Source organism: Podarcis melisellensis, assembly GCF_964234715.1.
Source record: "Podarcis melisellensis genome assembly, chromosome: 6".
Lineage (NCBI taxonomy): Eukaryota > Metazoa > Chordata > Lepidosauria > Squamata > Lacertidae > Podarcis > Podarcis melisellensis.
In genome coordinates this window covers 38825125-38843271 of record NC_138538.1, presented here as the reverse complement: position 1 = coordinate 38843271, position 18147 = coordinate 38825125, and the positions used below count along the sequence as shown (strand labels likewise).

At 42.9% G+C, this 18147-nt stretch overlaps 2 protein-coding genes and 1 long non-coding RNA gene across 11 annotated transcripts in view; 1 reads left to right on the top strand and 2 right to left on the bottom strand.

Moving 5' to 3' along the window:
* Positions 1-270: 270 nt before the first annotated feature.
* YOD1 (YOD1 deubiquitinase) lies at positions 271-7150 on the bottom strand. Its single transcript, XM_081916450.1, has 2 exons — positions 6719-7150; positions 271-4771 (listed from the first exon to the last, which is right to left on the bottom strand). The coding sequence occupies exons 1-2, from the start codon at positions 6924-6926 to the stop codon at positions 4065-4067; spliced, it is 915 nt and encodes a 304-aa protein (XP_081772576.1). The 5' UTR covers positions 6927-7150; the 3' UTR covers positions 271-4064.
* Positions 7151-7250: 100 nt separating this feature from the next.
* The window catches only part of PFKFB2 (6-phosphofructo-2-kinase/fructose-2,6-biphosphatase 2), a 38813-nt gene continuing 27916 nt past the window's right edge, over positions 7251-18147 (top strand). For 7 of the 9 annotated variants that reach the window (XM_081916390.1, XM_081916388.1, XM_081916386.1 and 4 more), the window contains exons 1-7: positions 7251-7741; positions 8505-8649; positions 12039-12164; positions 12838-12934; positions 13615-13681; positions 16037-16111; positions 16717-16773. In XM_081916390.1, coding sequence (XP_081772516.1) covers positions 8550-8649; positions 12039-12164; positions 12838-12934; positions 13615-13681; positions 16037-16111; positions 16717-16773 — 522 coding nt within the window. In that variant the 5' untranslated portion in view covers positions 7251-7741; positions 8505-8549. The other 2 variants (XM_081916384.1, XM_081916385.1) reach the window with 2 other exon arrangements.
* Positions 8079-9407, bottom strand: LOC309372703. Its single transcript, XR_014169634.1, has 3 exons — positions 9342-9407; positions 8857-8893; positions 8079-8163 (listed from the first exon to the last, which is right to left on the bottom strand). It is a non-coding gene; the product is annotated as an uncharacterized lncRNA (long non-coding RNA).

Here is an 18147-nt window from a genome sequence, read left to right as displayed (position 1 = left end):
ACTTGTTTTCACTTTTTTAAAGATAGGCTGCAGGGGGGTTAAAGTCTACTAGTTCAATATTAACCATTATCAAGCGTTGCCTCCTGAAAAACCACAGCAAAACCATAGAACTGTAGCTTGAGATATACTTCCAAAATTAACATTTACTAGGAAAAGATATACAAAACTAATGACCTAGGGAATCTTTGTCCATGCAAACAATAATTCACCTTCACACCACTGTTGTGAACGTTACTAATTTCTCAACCAGCCAAACTGAGGACAAAGTAATAGCCTACCAACAGTCTGAGACAGTCAAGGCTCACCTCAAGAGGTTCTGCCTTTGCCCGACCCCCCTTTCCCCCAGAAAATCCGCTCTTTAGTGCTAAGTTGAAGCAAACGTTAATCCACAGAAAACCTGACTGATGTTTGCTTCAATTCAGCAGTAAACAGCAGGTTTTCCTGGGGCAATCAGAAGTGTGGATGAGCCTTAAGTGAACGAATACAGGAATATAAATTTACTCTGAGCTAAAGGACCACAGGGATTCAAGTGAATTTCACTCAAATCAGTACTTTCAGATCACAGCTTTTGTATCTTATTTCAAATACCGTATTTTTGCTCTATAAGACTCACTTTTTCCCTCCCAAAAAGTAAGGGGAAATGTGTGTGCATCTTATGGAGCGAATACAGGGTGCACAGCTATCCCAGAAGCCAGAACAGCAAGAGGGATCGCTGCGCAGCGATCCCTCTTGCTGTTCTGGCTTCTGAGATTCAGAATATTGTTTTCTGAGATTCAGAATATTGTTTTCCTCCTCAAAAACTAGGTGCGTCTTATGGTCTGGTGCGTCTTATAGAGCTAAAAATATGCTGCACTCAGTTGGAGGTCCTACTGATTTTAATGCAAACTTCTTCAAAGTACATGGCTTTAGGCCTGGTGTTAGGCCAGCTCAAGTATTTTGTGTAAAATGTGTCACATATTTATTTCCTCTATTCTTCCACACATTTTAGACCTATATGCACAGGCTTGTAAAAAGTTACTGGAAGAGACTTAAAACAGAACTATTTTAAAAAATTAAATTAGTTTCACAGTGCAACGCTAGGCATATCTACTCAGAAGTAAAACCCATGAGTTCAATTAGACCCACTCCTAGGTATGTGTGTGCTGCACTCTTAGTCAGTCTGACTTGAAAGTCAACATCAGTGCCAATATTACTTATTTAAAATCCATCTGTTTCATTGGCTTCACTCTTCATATGCACTACTTAAGACACAATCAAGCAAAGCCTAAAACACATTAATTGGAATTACAGTTGTACCTCGGCTCCCAAATGCCTTGGGAGTCGAACGTTCCGGCTCCCAAACGATTGAAAACCAGAAGTGAGTGTTCCAGTTTTCGAACGTTCTTTTGGAAGCCGAATGTCCGACAGGGCTTCCATGGCTTCCGATTGGCTGCAGGAGCTTCCTCTCAGAAGCTGCGCTTTGGAAGACGAATGTTTCGAAAGTCAAACTGACTTCCAGAATGGATTATGTTCAAATTCCGAGGTACGACTGTATTTACACCTTTGCTTCCTTCAGCCAAGGAAAAATTGGAAGTGTCTTCCTGAAGCATAGCCCTACTGTACTTGGCTTGTCCAATTAAGGCTTCTGTCAAAATATCAGAGGACAATTCTATGTAGTATCTGCACTAGCCTGACCCAGCTAGTTAGTTATGAGCTAGGGTGCAATCCTATGCATTTTTCTGGGAGTAAAGCACCACTAGACACAGTCAGACTTCGTTCTGAGTAGCCATGCACAGAATTGTAGTGCAAGCTTTGTTGAAAGCAATGGAAATATTTCATTCTAACTTTTCCCTTTGCTATAAATGGAACTTAAAACTAACATCACCTGGCCAGAACAAATCTGTTTTCATCAACCATTCTGAGCACCTATAACTGGATGAACACAAACGTTTCAATGTTTCCAAACAGAAATAATGTAGAAGTATAGCAAAATGGCTAAAAAACATGTGTAGTGAATGTAAAGAACCCTTCAAAAGGTAAAAGCATAATGTTAAGGTCTAGCACCCCAAACCAACAGCACAGACAGCTGAAAGCACAAACAGCCATGTCAACATCGTAGTGCAACACGCCAGTAGTGCATGTCAGCTGCAATCTCATTCCAATACCAATCAAATATTAGACTCTGGGCGGGACTGATGCCACTGACTCTGTCATGGAATAAGCCTCAACCAGTTTATGTTGGACAACTTTATGCTGTGCTGAAATTGGCATTTATGGCTGATCCCAGCATAATGTAAACCCATAGTAGGCTGCTAGCACTGGCTCCTTGCAATTCCAAGGCTCATGCTACACTCTTGTCTACTGATTCTATCCACATTCCAACCATTTATTTTCCCACTTAACTATGGAAGAGTTGGGGGACTTTTATAAATATGCAGGCCTTTAATTATAGGAAAATAAGATTCTTAGTCCTAACAAGTGTACCTACTGGATCTTTAAAAAAATGCCTTTAAAAAGATCCTTGCCTTAAAAAAAATGTTGTAACTTAAACTGAAATTAAAATAGCCCCGGGGTAAATGTGGGTGTTCTGCAATCTATTAATGACCTGGTTTCTACTAAAAAATAAAAAATGTACATGTAAACCAAACTATTAATTATTCATAATTAAAGAAGACAGAAGCATTCAAGTGATCAAAGTTATTTAGATACCAGGTACAACCCAAATACTGAAGCAGTTTCAAGACCCAACGCCAAGAGCCCACGTACAAAATAGCTTACACTAACCAGTGATACGTCACCCACTTAAAGGCCTCAGCAGCAAGAAGACTGTGGCACTTAACCATGCGATATAATAAGAGTTGGATCACAGTATAGGAGCACTTGCTGTCATATTAATAATGGCAACCACAAATGTATAACTAGCAAGTCACCAAATTGTGGTACTGGATATAGATCAAGAACTACCACTATTGGTGAGAAGCACCAATCCCAATTGACAGATTACATAAACATGCTAACCCCTCAGTTCACATCATAAAGCAGGTACATGTTTGAGGTTCATCTTTCTTGGACATGTTTCAAGAGGAGACAATCAGCAGTTAGCGAAATCCAGCACTGCCATATTTAGAAACTAGAAAAGAGGCAGAGTTACTTGGAATTTGGCCCCAAAAGTTCCACTTTAAGCAAATAAACATGTGGCAATTTGGGAGGGGGCATGAAATCCCCCCCATGCACCTTGAGTATATGATTTATCTGTTGTTTTAAAAAGCTTTTATTTGTATTGCTTGGAATGTTGGAATTTCATTAATTTTGAAGAACGTGCCATGCACGTAAGCCTCCAAGCAGGCAACAACAGTTTAAAATGTAATTAATGGGCACCAATATATTAAGTACTAAGGAAATATGGTCTTATTGGTAGCTTTTCACTATCTAAGACAGCTGAAGACTAAACCTCCAAGCTGAAGCCCTTTATCACGACAGCTTCACTTACGCAAACATGGTATGCTTGTTCAGTGATTTGAAATAAACCAACTTTGGGATTCCTATATTGAAGAGGCAACTGTGTAGCTTATCTGCCTTTAGTTAAACAAATACACACATTTTGCATGAACAAAGCTGAGAGACACAAGTAATCTTACCAAATTTGAATGGAAACTAACTTAAACTCTTCAGTAGATTGTATAATCAAAAACTCTGTAACCAAGCTGACATTTTTATTCCATCAGTGATTCTAAAATCTTATATGCAAGCCTAGCTAGCTACAGTAGTGAGTGCATAACCAGTTGTGTCACAGAGGAATTCCTGCATCAGCTGTTCAGATTCTTTCAAGAGCAGTTGGTATCAATAGTTGTCTCTAGTTCTCTTAGACATGCAAAAGAACACTCCAAGCCAGTTGGAAAATGACACACATACACGCTTGTAAACTTCTCAAACTAACCACAGCAAACCTGTGCGCATCAGCCATAATTAAATTTAGGTCTTTCAAGCTTATAATGGATTCATTTGATTACATACAGCTTATTTAAAAACCTGGAGGCTTGTTCTTGTTCCGTGAGGTAGTAGATATAACCAACCCCACAGAAAATTCACACTTCTCCAAAGTTGGTGTGCCCAGTCTCCTTGGCATGTTCTCTGGCTTCCACTTGCCCTGTTAATCCTTTCTGACACACCATACATCTCAATGTAAACCGGTTTACGTCAGTAAACTGTCTTTTTCTTCTGGCTTCATCTGCTAACTCCAAAGCCTGTGCAAGGACAATGTCATCAGATGCTGAAAAAATTGTCTGGGGTGGAATATCTGAGTTGGGAATTTTACGCTCAAGTGGATCATAGTGAATACCATCATAAATTAAAAGAACCCGTTTGGCATAGCCAGCATCTTCCCCAAAACGATCAATTCTAACCGTCTGAGTGTCCACTACACAAATTTCACATTGATAGAATTTAGACAAAATGGAAACCTCAATTGCACCTCCCCATGTATCTTCTCTTCTGATCCATTCACAGTATTCCTGGTTAGTTTTTCCTAGTACTGCCTCACTATAGGATTCTGGATCACTTGCTACTATCTGAGCTATAAGATTTCTCATCTCTGGGGCACATCCTGGGTCATAAACCCCACCTTCTACCACATAGTATATACTGGTAAAGAGACATGAGTTATCTGCTGGAACAACCTTCCGAGCAAGCACAGGGAGTGCTTCCCTGACTGAATTAGGAACAGTCCGTTTTGTAACTATGGGTGACTCAGTCTTGGGCTTGGCTGCATCTTCTTCAACTATTAGTGTATCACCTGTCAAGAAAAACAGAACAAAGAAATAAAGGTATAGTCTACTGCAGCAATTAAGAGCATGGACTACAAGTCCCTCCCTACCGAGTCTCAGTCGACCATGAATTAATATTTCAGATCCCCCCCCGACATTATCTAATAGGGTAATAATATTCTGTAGGCTGAAATGAGAAAATATATTAAGTACTCTGATACTCAGGTAAAGCATTATAAAAACTGGTCATGAATATGTAGGTAAGATTTAGATTTTACTGCCAGCATGATTTCCTGGTGGCCAAATGCAGAAATCAGAAAACTCAAAATTTCATTGTAGGGCTTCTAGAAATAGCTTTAAAATTTAACAGTCAACAATTTCTGAATGTTTTCTTCAGATGTCAACAGGATTATTGTGCATATAGAACTACAGCTCCCTGAGTTTTATGACACATTAAGTGTGTTTTTGGAATTACAACCTATTCCTGAACAAGATTTATACACACAAAAAGAGAAAGAGAGAGAGAGAGAGAGAGCATATTCCCCATTTTAAATAGATGGGAAGCTACACTAATCCTCTTGTGCATCAGGGTAGGCTGAGAATATTCAATACTAATACTAACAGCAAAAATCTGAAATTTAATTAGTGGGTAGTAACAACCAACACCCAGCCAATTTTAGACAATTATAGGATGTCAAAACACCTGTGTCATTGTTTCAATATTTCCTGTTATGTGATTGAATACATGCTGTGCTTCAGAAATATTTTGCAATGTGTAGTTTCCCTCCAAAGAAATGTTGCACCACTCATCTTTTGATAACTACAATTTGTTAAGAAGACAGCCTAATATTACTGCTGGACAGAACTATTCCTCTTAAGCTGCCAATACTAAAGAGGGCAGGTAAGAGGAGAACATGGAAGACAATTGAACTGCTTTATTCTAAGATATATAGGATGTAAACCCAGCAGAGGGGAAGAAAGGGCACTCCTGCATTCCTATCCGTTTCCTGTTGTAATAATCAGAAGCAAAAGTAAAGAAAGGGAAGCAATGTATTTTGGCAATTTTTGGAGTGTGTCTAAACTTCCTCCTCCCTGTATGTGGACTTGGGGACATAGATAGCTTTGGATCCTTGCAGCTTCCTAGAACACCCCCTTTTTGCCCCACATGTTGGAGCTCCAACACTGTTTGGGCCAAGACACCTGAAACAAAAAAGGAGACTCTGACATCAGGTCTCCTTTCCCAACACTAAAGGAGTAGATCCATTCTATCCTATAGCCTCTGGGACACACTTCCAAGGAACACAGGATTGCATTCTAAAACCATTTGTGAAAACACTCATTCAGCTGCACCAACTGAAATCAGGCTTGTCCCTTCCGTACCAGCTGGCAGAAAAGGAAATGAGTGGTGCCCTCCAGATGTTACTGGACTATGTCTCCATCATCTCTTACCATTGGTCATGTGGCTGGGCTGGAGGGAACTGCTTGAAACACCCAAGAGGGCGCCAGGTTGGGGAGGAAGGATAGATACATCCATTCTAACTGGCCAAAAAACTGAACGAAAATCCCAATCTATGTTACTATTACAGGCTGTTTTTAATCAGTGTTGGACATAACTGGATCCGCTCACCACCTTGGATCTTACCTTTGAAAATTGTGGTGATGGCAACCAACTTGGAAGCTTTTAAAAAGGGGAACAGACAAATTCGCGAAGCAGAATAAGACCAGTAACACTTGGTTGCGATGCCTACCTACGGTACCCTGTGTTCCCAGTTCCGGTGTAAGATGCCTCTGAATGCCACTTTGCGAGGACGCATATCCCAAGGCTACTCGTGAACTGACCCTTTGTCCAGCTACACAACAGAAGGCTACACTACCACACATCGTACAGGGCTAGGAAGAGTTTCGAGGGACACCCCCCGGCTTCTCAGGAGGAAGCTAAGACACCCCCCAAAAATTTCTCATCTGAAGAGGCCTACCAGAGTGGATGCCGAGCTCCCCGAGGCGCCGCTCCTCGTCGCTGAGGTCGAGGCCGAGCGGGGGGAAACCGAGCAGCAGGCGCTGGGCCTTGACGGGGACCCCGGTGAGGGTAGCGATCGCGGCCTGGAGCTCGCGCAGGCGGGAGTGCGCCGTGAGTCCGGGCAGCGGATAGGAGCCGCTCCGGGCTTTACAGCGCAGCCGCAACATCTCGCCGCCTGATGTTCCAGAGTTGTCCCGGCGGCGGCTGCCGGGTTTCAGAGCCCCCCAACAGCAAAATGGCGGCGGCTACCGGCAGCCCTCGCGCCTCCTTCCTCAGACTTCCTATTGGTCCCTTTCTCCCATCGAACCAACGTGCACGGCACCGGGGCAACCAATCAGATTCGGGAGAGAGCTCCCAGCCAAAGATCGCTTGAAAACATCCGGCTTAGGCGACTCCCACGCCATTCCTTCCACGCGCATGCGCGGTAGAGGAGGCTCTGAGCCTGGAGGCTTAAGATGCCTCGTCGCGGCGGCGGCTTTCTGCGCTCCCTTTCCCCCACATTGTTTTGTAACAGGAGCCGCTGCTACGCGGAGCCTCTTTGCACATGCGTTTGCGGCGTGGGTCCCGAACCGTTAGCTGCATTACATTTTGCCCATGATAAGTGCCACCAGCCCTCTGGATAAGTTTCCTGCCCGCGGTTACCTGTCGTCCCCCTGTAGACGGCTTGCTTTTCAAACTCAGTCCGCGAACGTGTGCACGCATTGAGTGTGATGCAACACCCAAGAAATATGATGGATGTACAGGGCTTATGTAATTCCATGCACATCGTTAAATACACCACCACCCTTGAGCAATACCCTTGTGATCATACGCAAGTGTACGATAACCCTCCTTTTGCCACTGTTTTTTTCCGTTTCCCTCTTTCTGCGTTTCTTTGCGTCACTTACTGAATTCGCACCTCGTAGCCGGCGCTGCCGGTTGGCCGTTTTCATTTCCGCATCTTCGCAGAGCCGGCCTCCTTTTCCCTCTCGGCGTCTGGAAGGTAAAATAGGATGCACCTGGATACCTGCTGCTGAGGTTTCGGATGCACTGCAGTGCCCTGGCTTCACTGGCCTTTGGGGGCAGGCAGGGGGGGCGGGCTCTTTCTCAATCTGCATTTCTGCTTTGGAGCTGCCGGACCGGCTCCCGTTCTGTGCTCAAGACGCTGGACTTGCTGTCCCCAGCGACGGCGTGCTAAATTCTGCAGGTGTGTTGGGCCCGGCGGGAGGAAAGCCTCTGAGCTTGAGCAAGAGATTTTGAGGCTCCAGCTGCCGAACTGACAGGAGAGCTCTAACTCCAGATATAAATCCTTGTCAACAGTTATTCGTGGCTACATGTCTGGGATCACCGGTGTGTGTTGCTGCTGGCTTTGGGCTGATCACTGTAATGCCCTCTAGCCTAGAAAAGTCTTTAGCAATTGGAATTCTGCAAAAAAGAGAGAAAGAGAAAGATGATGTAATTGTCAAATGAAGGATGCTAAGGATTATATAGGGTCCAAATACCTATTTCCTGGTTGTAAAGGTTTCTTCAGCGAGAATGACTCCTTTTCCTACTTTCCTTCTTTGTGGGGTTTGTGTCATCTTTGAAAATAGTACCATGAGTATCTCTTGACCTTGATTAGCAACTTCAATGTAGCTTCCGCTTTTCCCTGCCCCACTTTAGTCCCTCTTGGAAGGAACATCAGGGACAGATTGCTGTTTGTGCGTGTTATTCTTTTACTGCCAGAGAGCTGAGCATTTCATAATACTCCTCCTTTGGTTTTCCAGGAGAAGGCTGGCGATCAAAAGTGAGGAAGTGTGTGCCTTGCAGCAATGTCAGGGGATGCAGCTCCAGTACCAGAGCAGGTAAAAAGCAACGGTTGCAACCAAGAAAACAAACCTTCAAATCAGCGATTCTCGGAGAAAAAGTGCTGTGAGTATTTGTGATGCTTTGCTTTGCTGGGCAGCACATATATAAATACTGAAAGAAAAGTGGCGTGTGGGTGTGGGTGGGTGTGCTCCAACTTTCAAATTTAGCACAGTGCTAAATATAGGGATGAATTATTCCCCGGGGCACAAACCTTGATGTTATGAGACCAAGCTAAATTATATATAGCGACAAGCTTTCTTTTAGCCTCACCTGTTTCACAGGGGTTGTTTTGAGGAGAAAAAGAAAACTCTGGAAAGAGAAGAGGGAGAACCATGTTACTTTGATATGTGAAGTTCTGTGAAAGGCAGAATAAAAATAAAATTGGAATAGAAATACTTTAAAGGAATTGATAATGGGATTAATCTTATATAAATTACTGTCAGCCTGGCCCACAGCTACTTGTGTCATTTCTGTTAAAATGACTAAACTACTACCGCTTCCCCCACTTTGAATAGCTGTATACTTTTAGAATGTCAGCCAAAGGGTTAGTTGTATGCTGTAGGACCTTAGTTTCTAGGAGACTTCCTACAACTGTCACAGAGTCATGAGATAGTTTGCTAATGAAGAATAAACAACCTCAGTACCAGGATCCTTTAACCTATATTCTTAGAACTCATTATTTGTTTTAGATCCTCTGGGAAGAGGGTGAATAAGTAAATGAATGTGAAGTCCAGTAGGTCAGTAGGGTAACTTACATTCAGTTTCTTCTACGCTGGTAGGGCTTCTTGCAGTCTTGTGATTACAGAAAATATACATGCAACTGCCAGTCTCTCTCTACCACCAGGAAAATGCTGGTCTACACCCCATTCCAAATATTTCTCTGTGGCTGTATGACTGTAGTCCCTGCAGTATTCCTGCAATCAGTGCTTTTTTCTGGGGGGACGTATACCCTAAACATTTTGTGAATCTTTGTACTTTTGTTCATTTACTGTTTTTATTTTTCCCTATTTGAACTATAAAATGGTGATTTTCTTGAGTCAAAATTGAGAGTGCTCCTAAACATATTTAAAGGAAAAAAGCACTGCCTGGAATAGCTAGGTTTGTTGCATTGTTCTAGTACAGTGGCCTGCATACAATTTGTTTTTGCTGACATGACAATTTTTTTAAATTTTAATTTTTTGACTCTGTCTTGAACCCTATCCCTCCAATTTTTGTAATGGCACTGACTTACTTTATTGGTTGAATCCTATACTACTGTAGTGCACCAGCCTAATCTCTGAGTAGCAAGAGACTGTGGGAGTGCCTGCACTTTACTCAAGGCTTCATTTCCTTGGAATGAAGGTCAGCAGACTGTGGTGCCTTTAGGATACATGGTTTTATTTACACTTATATACAATATGAGTATAGGATGGAGGGGCTCATATAGCATTAACACCACACCATATCTTGCTTCTCCATTAGGCTTCCAGGGAAGCCCAAAATTCAGCTTCAGATCCAGGACAGAAGAGATATGTTTAGCTTCCAGCACCAGCTAAACACACACACACACACACACACACACAGCACTCATACCATACTATTGTTCTTCATCCTAAAATGACAGTGGCATCCAGTCAGATGAGGGGAGTGGAGAGAATGTCAACCCTCCATCCCTGGACAGCACTATCACTTAGTTGTAGCTATTGCAGTCTAGTTCATTCTCTTTGACATGCCAATGAGAGTACTTAAGTGGCCAGCTAAAGCCATTATCTTACATAGAAATTTTGTCTGACCTGTTCAGCAGCCTCTCCTAGATTGTAACCCTCACTGGGTACAGGCTCACAGGTCTGGAAGGAATCCAAGGATATAATCCAGACTGACACACAGACACCCAACTCACAACGCTATTCTTTGAAAATTAAGGCCAGACAGACCCTTAGTAGGGTTTAGTCATGGTAGACTGACAGTTTGAGCAGACAATCCGTGTAGAGCAGGCTTCCTCAAACTCAGTCCTCCTGATGTTTTGAGACTACAATTCCCATCATCCCTGACCACTGGTCCTGCTAGCTAGGGATCATGGGTGTTGTAGGCCAAAAACATCTGGAGCTGAAAAAGCAGCTTGAGGAAGCCTGGCTGCTTTTTCAGCATAAGTTGCCCAATTCCTTCAACACAAAATTTTGATCTGGAAAATTGCTGTTGTCTGTGGTTTTGTACTTTCAGGACTGACACACCGAAGCTAAAATGTGATTTAACTCTTGTAGAAATAAGCTATTAAAATTGTTCTTTCTCTCAGACAGACCTAGCTCATCTTTACATGTCTCCTTATTTTTGACACTAATCCCAGTGAACTTCTTTTGCTGATGCCCCGCTGAAAACAAATAGAGATTTCTTCATCTGCAACTTCCATCTATTTCAGCCCAGCTTGCAGAATGGGTTGTACCCATTTTTATGTTACAATCTACTTCCTTTAGCCTTGGGATAAAAAAGAAATTTTGTTTAGGTTATTGCCAGATTACATTTGAGAGGGAAATTTATCTCATTAGTAAAATTGGTAGGCTTGGGGGTTCCATCTTATTTCAAGAGATCCAGACAAGCCAGTAATGAAGTAGCTTCAGGTTTCTCTCATATGATATCTGTCAGAGATGGATATGGCCACACATTGGTAAAATGTTCAGTTATGCAATTTAATCCTGGATCCACTATAATAATTGAGAATGCTGGTACTGACTGAAATGGAGCCAGGATTTCTTGGAGTAGTAGCTACAGCAGCCACCCCCAAACTAGTCCTTCCATATGCTGGGGCTATAAATGGGGAGAAATTCTATTTAGTTTGCTTTTAAAAATAATGACATCTAGACAGTATCGTGTTGGGAAGGTTTGTCTGCAGGTTCCACAGACATCTTTTTTTAAAGCTTTTGATCATTGCTGTACCGAATACAAATCATGTACATGAACTGCAGACTATTCTTTCACTGAAGAAAAATAATATATTTCTTGATAAGCATCATACGCAGCTCCTATTCATTTGAGGGCAGCATGAATGTTAGAAAATTCAGCGTCTTAGACAAAAAGCAAATAAAAGACCAGTTTAATTTATTTCAGATCTATATTCATCATGTTCAGAAAGGAAGCTGGCTCCATTGGTGTTCTCAAGAGGGATCGTGACATTTTTCTGTTAACCTTGAAAAGCCCACAGCTTAATTGGGAAATATTTTTAACTGAGTGACACGCTCAGTTTGAGGCACATAGTCAGTGGCTATTTTTTGCTTGGTTAGCCTTCTTCATTAGCAAACACCTGATACAACCATGCCATAGTCCGCTGATTGATTGGGAGCAGAACACGGTGTCCTTGTCTATGGCAGATGTATGGGCAGAAGGAGTTGTGGGAAGCCTTCATTATTTTGGCTTATTGCCAGCATTTTTCTTTTTCAGTCTTGTAGAAGTCACCTATTCTGTCTTTGCTTTCTTTGCAGCATGGGCCTCTTATATGACCAATTCCCCTACTCTGATTGTAATGATTGGTCTCCCTGCAAGAGGCAAGACCTACGTGTCCAAGAAATTAACTCGCTACCTCAACTGGATTGGAGTGCCTACAAAAGGTTTTTCTATATTTCTATGCATGAGATATAATAGTTATTATGCAGCTAAAATAATAGTTTCTGATCAGCTGCGAGTGGCTGGGAAAGCTGGTAGTTAGAAGCTTGCATTAATCCAGTCCTGGTTGAATGATTATGCCTAGATGTGGTTATCTTTTTATTTCTTCCTATAAGTGAAAAGTTGTTCTGAACAAGTGCTAAATAACAATGGTATCACAGTATTCTACTTTTTGGCAGTGTCAGTAGAAGGCAAAGAAATAAGTTTCAGTGGTACTTTAGAAGTCTAATTTCAGCTCTATTTTTTGAAAAAAAGTTTCTTATTGCGATCCCCAGAGTCTTTAGGTGGTTGAGAATCCCAAACAAGTTGGTGGGCCTCTATAAGCATAGTGTTTGTGATTCAGTTTTCCCATTTGGAAAATGGAAATAACCATTTATAGGTATTCATGTAGTACAGAAATATTTGTACTTAGATCACAAACAGATGCATTGATGCCATGTTTTTAATTTCTTAATCTCCTTTTTTAAGTGAGGCCCATGAGGAGGGGAGTGAACGTAAAATCTGAATGAATAGTGGTATTTCGATGACTGGCATTTAGATACCAGATTTCCATCTGCTATTAGTACTGTAACACTATTTATTATGGAATGCTGACAACTGAATTTCCGTTTTGTGAAGTATTTAACTTAGGAGTCTACCGCCGTGAAGCAGTACAATCATACAAGTCATATGATTTCTTCAGGCATGATAATGAAGAAGCCATGAGGATTCGAAAGTAAGTTAATGCCAGCATCTCTCAAAATATTGGTGACTGTTAAATAATAACAGATAATCATAATTCAGTATTTATGTTGCTAGTTTTGGAATTCACTAAAATTAGCCTCAAAACACAGGGAGATGTTATTTTTAAACCTTTGAAGATAGAAAAGCCAAGATATCATTCAACTTTTAGTAAGTTATCCCCATGGGATAGAAATAAATAAAAGGAAGGGCAGAATAGTAGGGTAGAAGGGGGCATGTGAAGAAACTATCCTACTGTACCAGGGGCAGCCCATCCCATTTCGCCACCCCCATATCTGATTCAGTGGGTTGCACTATAAAATAAACAGGGAGAAGGCTATTGCTGTATAACATATTCCACTGACTCACTGCATCCAGTACAGTAGTACCTCGAGTTACAAACACCTCAGGTTACAAACTCCACTAACCTGGAAGAGTTACTTTGAGTTGAGAACTTTGCCCCAGGATGAGAAAGGAAATTATGTGCTGGCAGCACAGCAGCAGCAAGAGGCCCCATTAGTGAAAGCACACCTGTAGTTAAGAACAGTTTCAGGTTAAGAACGGACCTCCAGAACGAATTAAGTTCGTAACTAGAGGTACCACTGTAGTTTGGTTTGATGTCGTCTTTGGTTTAAACCATCCTACTCGATGATGATGATGTTGATTATCTTGCAGACAATGTGCCTTGGTGGCTCTTGAAGATGTGAAAGTTTATCTCATGGAGGAGTCTGGCCAGATAGCTGTAAGTGCACACAAGATTATTGTCCTTCAGCTGGTGGTTTGGGACCCACTACAGGCGGGACCGAGACACAAGAGCACCACTCCCATCACATAAATACATACAGGGGAAATTAAGAATTGGCCTCACAATGTATGTCTGGCGTGTCCAAGATCTCAAGGTGGGCCCTAAATGAATTAGAATTTATGGCACAAGCCCAGAATACATCTACTCGTATCTAATAACAGGATGTAATTTCTCATGGCTTTCTCTCCAGGAAAACCTGCTCTTTAGCAGTGAATTGGAACAAACAGCAATTCAGTTTTTCTGTGGAACTGTTTTCAGCAGTAAAGAGTGGGTTTTCATGGGGAAAGTGTCGGGGCAAAAGAAGAAGAAAGAAAAAGCTCTTAGACACATAGACTCATAGAACTGTAGAGTTGGAAGGGATCCCAGGGGTCATTTAGTCTAATCCCCTGCAATGCAGGAATCTCAGCTAGATCATACATGAGGGATTGCCATCCAACCTCTGCTTAAAAACCTGCAAGGAAAGAAAATCCGCCACCTCTCATGGGAGTCCATTCCACTGTCGAACAGCTCTTACTGTCAGAAAGTTCTTCCTGATGTTCTTGCTTGGACTCCAAGATCATCTGCTAATGCCCTTCTCTGAGTACCTCTCCCATCAGAAACTGATAAATTGAAGTGAAGTTGGTATCAACTACAGAGAGGACTTTTCTTGGCTAGACTGCCCTAGTTATGGAACTTCCCTCTCCATGCAGGCAACCCCAACATAATCTTTTAGGTACCAGGCAAAATGTTTTTACTCCCCCAGGCCTTTTAAGCACAGTTTCTGATATTTTATCTGCTGCCTTTATTTGTGGTCAGTGTCAACATGTTCATTGCTTTATTGTTGTGAATCATCGTAGCATCAAATTTAATGAAGGGCAGTAAACAAATGTTTGAATACATAATTAAGGCTGTCTCCAAGTACTGCTTTCTGAAAAGATTGGCATGTGTTGGACTTGTAGGTGTCAAGAGGTGAGAAGTTCCAAAGATTGGAGCCACAGCCGGAAAAAAACTTCCTCGTTTGTCCCCGCCAATCTCATTTACTTGGGTAGCAGGGTCACTACCCCATGTCAATCTATCCTAAGTTTGAGTTTTTATCTCTGTTTATACAGTGGTGCCTCGCAAGACGAAATTAATTCGTTCCGCAAGTCTCTTCGTCTTGCGAGTTTTTCGTCTTGCGATGCACGGTTTTCCATAGGAATGCATTGAAAATCAATTAATGCGTTCCTATGGAAACCGCCTTCCCCCGACCTCTTCTGGCGGGTGGCATTTTAAAATCGCCCGGGACAGCGGAGGACTTCTCCGCTGTCCGGGGCGATTTAAAAGCCCCTGGGAAGGCAGGCAGGGGGGACAAAGACTTTTGCCCCCCCCCCGCCTTCAGAAAAGGTCCAGGACAGGCGCGGACCTCTCCGCAAGCAGCGCGCTCCTTGCGGAGAGTTGCAAGCGCGCCCAGGCTTTCCCGCCCCGCTGCCGGGCTTCGGGACGATGCCCCGATGCCGGGCGGCGGGGGGAGGCTTCAAAAGCCGTCCGGGGGCTTTTAAAAAGCCCCCGGTTAGGCAGGCAGGGGGGGCAAAGACCTTTGCCCCCCGCCCGCCTTGGGAAGAGGTCCAGGACCTCTTCCCATGGCGGGCGGGGGGGCAAAAGTCTTTGCCCCCCCTGCCTGCCTTCAAAAGCCGTCCGGGATAGCGGGAAGCGCTTCCCTGCTATCCCGGACCGCTTTTAAAATGCTGGCGGTGGGGAGCAAAGCCTTTCGCCCCCGCCGGCCTTCCTGGACCTCTTCTGAAGTCCGGAGGGGGGAAAAAGGCTTTGCTCCCCACCGCCAGCATTTAAAAAAAGGTCCCCGAGATTTCCCTATGGGCTTTCGTCTTGCGATGCAAGCCCATAGGGAAAATCGTCTAGCGAAGCGTCGCAAAACCCGAAAAACCCTTTCGTCTTGCGGGTTTTTCGTCTTGCGAGGCATTCGTCTTGCGGGGCACCACTGTATTTGTTGTGTCACTCTAGGCTCTCGGAGAGGCAGCAGATTAAAATGTAATAAAGATTTTAGTATGTGGTTTGAGTTGTAATTAAGACCTGGAAGTTCTGCTTCATATGTGGTGAGATTCTGCCAGCTTATCTATTTAAAAATAATAAGGTGTGGAGTCCAGTAGAGTTCTTTGAGATTTTGTTATGAGGTGGACTTGAATTCAATCCATTATTAAATGTTTAGCTGAGATTTAAAGCTGTTTAGGCATGTGTGTATTTGTACGTTAGCTGCCTATTCTTCTAATGTTCCGTGGACACCTAAGTTTGATGGGCACATTTGTCTATCTCTTTAAGGTCTTTGATGCAACTAACACAACTCGGGAGAGGCGGGACATGATTTTGACCTTTGCTAAAGAAAATTCTTTTAAGGTGATGACTTCATTACAAGCTTGTTCCCAGTTCAAAGTCAAAAATGAGCTTGTCTGTGTGCTAGAGCAGGGGTGGGTGCGGGTGGGGGGTGTATAATAAGTTCTCAGAGCAGGTTACCTCTCATTTTGGATTCTTTTTAATTGGGAAGGAATTATCTAAATTTCTAAATTAGGACTTACTGGTTATTAAATTATTATTACTGAAGTAGAAATTTTAGGGGCCTGATGACAGCTATAGATACAAAATCTAAATGAAAGTAAAAACCCATTCAGGTGGTGGGCCCATATCAGGCAAAGCCAGAGCAAAAGTGGCTGGCCCACCCCATTTCTCTCTCCTCCTCTGTTTCATTGTTTATTTCACTTCCTCCCTCTGCCTCTCCTCTTCTGCTACCTTCTTTTCTGCCTCTCTTTCTGACCCTCCCTTTTCTCTCCCCAACCTTCCTCTCTACCCAGTGATCTGCCTGCTGGTGGCAGAGAATTCCAGGGGGCGGTATGAACTGATTGCATACCAAGGCCTTTTGAAATTAGGCTGAGGGGGCTGCAGCCTGTAGAGGACCTGCAATTTAATAAGCATCTTTCCTCCTCCAACCCCCAACCCTTTTGCAGGTGTTTTTTGTGGAGTCTGTCTGTGATGATCCAGAGGTCATTGCTGCCAATATATTGGTGAGTATTTGACATATTCCAGAGGTTGGCCTACTTAGATTTTCTTTGTTACAGAATACTTAACTGGCATTAGTTCGGTGTTGCTAGAGAAAGACCACCATTTTGTGATGTTTTAGACCAGCTCCACATTTCATGCATCATTTGTTCTTCCTGCTGGTTTGCCAGTGTGTGGATATTCATCAAAGAAAATGCATACTACAGATTGGATGTAGACTTCCTGTGAGAGGAACTCTGTTCAGGGGAATGCTTCTGCCAGGGAAAAGGGTGTAGGCAGCAATTTTCATGGGTTCCTCCTTCCCCCTGCATCTCCCTGGAAATCTAGTCTTGAGGGTTGAATCTGGATTCAGTCCAGTTTGAACACCACTTGAAAAAGATCAAACAAAATAATGGCACATACTGAAGAGCTTAGTTCTTAGTTCTTGATGAGAGCTGGGGCTGGCTCATCCATGAGGTGAAGCGAGGCTATCATCTCAGATGGCAGAATCCATAGGGGCAGTAGATCTCGATGTAGATCTTTACATTTTCTCCCTTGTTCTTCCCTGGTGGGGAGGGGGATGCCATTTTGTGGTTCACCTCAGGTGCCAAAGTGTCTTGAGCCAGCCCTGATGAGAGCTGTCCAAGGTCATTCAGTGGTTTTGTTTTTTATATTGCAGTATTAGACAGTGCTGTTGCCAACACTATCTGTTCCAAGACTCTTGTTTCAAGTTCTCAAAGGGCCACTCTATACTGTGGCTGGTGTTCCCTGGTATGTGTCTGCATATGTTTATGGTCACATATTGCCCTTCACGTGTTATGTAGTACCCTTGTTACAATGGGGTGACCCTGGTCTTTGCCAGAGTAACCATGTAAATTGGCTATCAGCACTGCAGTTAGACTTCCTGCTAGCAGCACACCTGCATTTTAGTGTCATGCTTAGATGCCAGGTTACACAAGGTAATGTGTGTATTTACAGATTCATCAGTCCAATTTTCAAATGGCATGTGATTTTAATGACAAAAGCTATCTGCAGTTGTAGAATGTTGAAACCCCTTTCCCTCACCTGGAAAAGGGGGTTCAACACTTGAGGTTATTTCCCCACATGAGGTTATTTTTCCACCAGCCAGGCTGCAATATCTGAAGTAAACCCAGCTGGGAGAAATGGCCCTGCAAATGTAGAGGAGGGATTTTTGGCCTGGCCTTAGAGATCAGTGGAACGGTGGTTTGACCCCATAAAAGACACTTTTTAAATAATTTCCGGGCTTTGTGAGTAAATAAATCCAGAACATCTTAGTGATCATTGGGTTTGCTTATTTCTATTTCAAAAGTAATTTTATCAAGTTTATATGTATCATATACTTCCCCCCTCCATAATTTTACTCCAATGGGGTGGGTGAG

What these genes read in the sequence shown, in the direction of transcription:
- YOD1 (XM_081916450.1), bottom strand. Translation starts at nt 6,926, where the DNA reads ATGTTGCGGCTGCGCTGTAAAGCCCGGAGCGGCTCCTATCCGCTGCCC. An exon ending in GGAGCTCGGCATCCACTCTG is followed by an intron (nt 4,772 to 6,718) that starts GTAGGCCTCTTC and finishes TTTTCTTGACAG; the next exon opens with GTGATACACTAATAGTTGAA.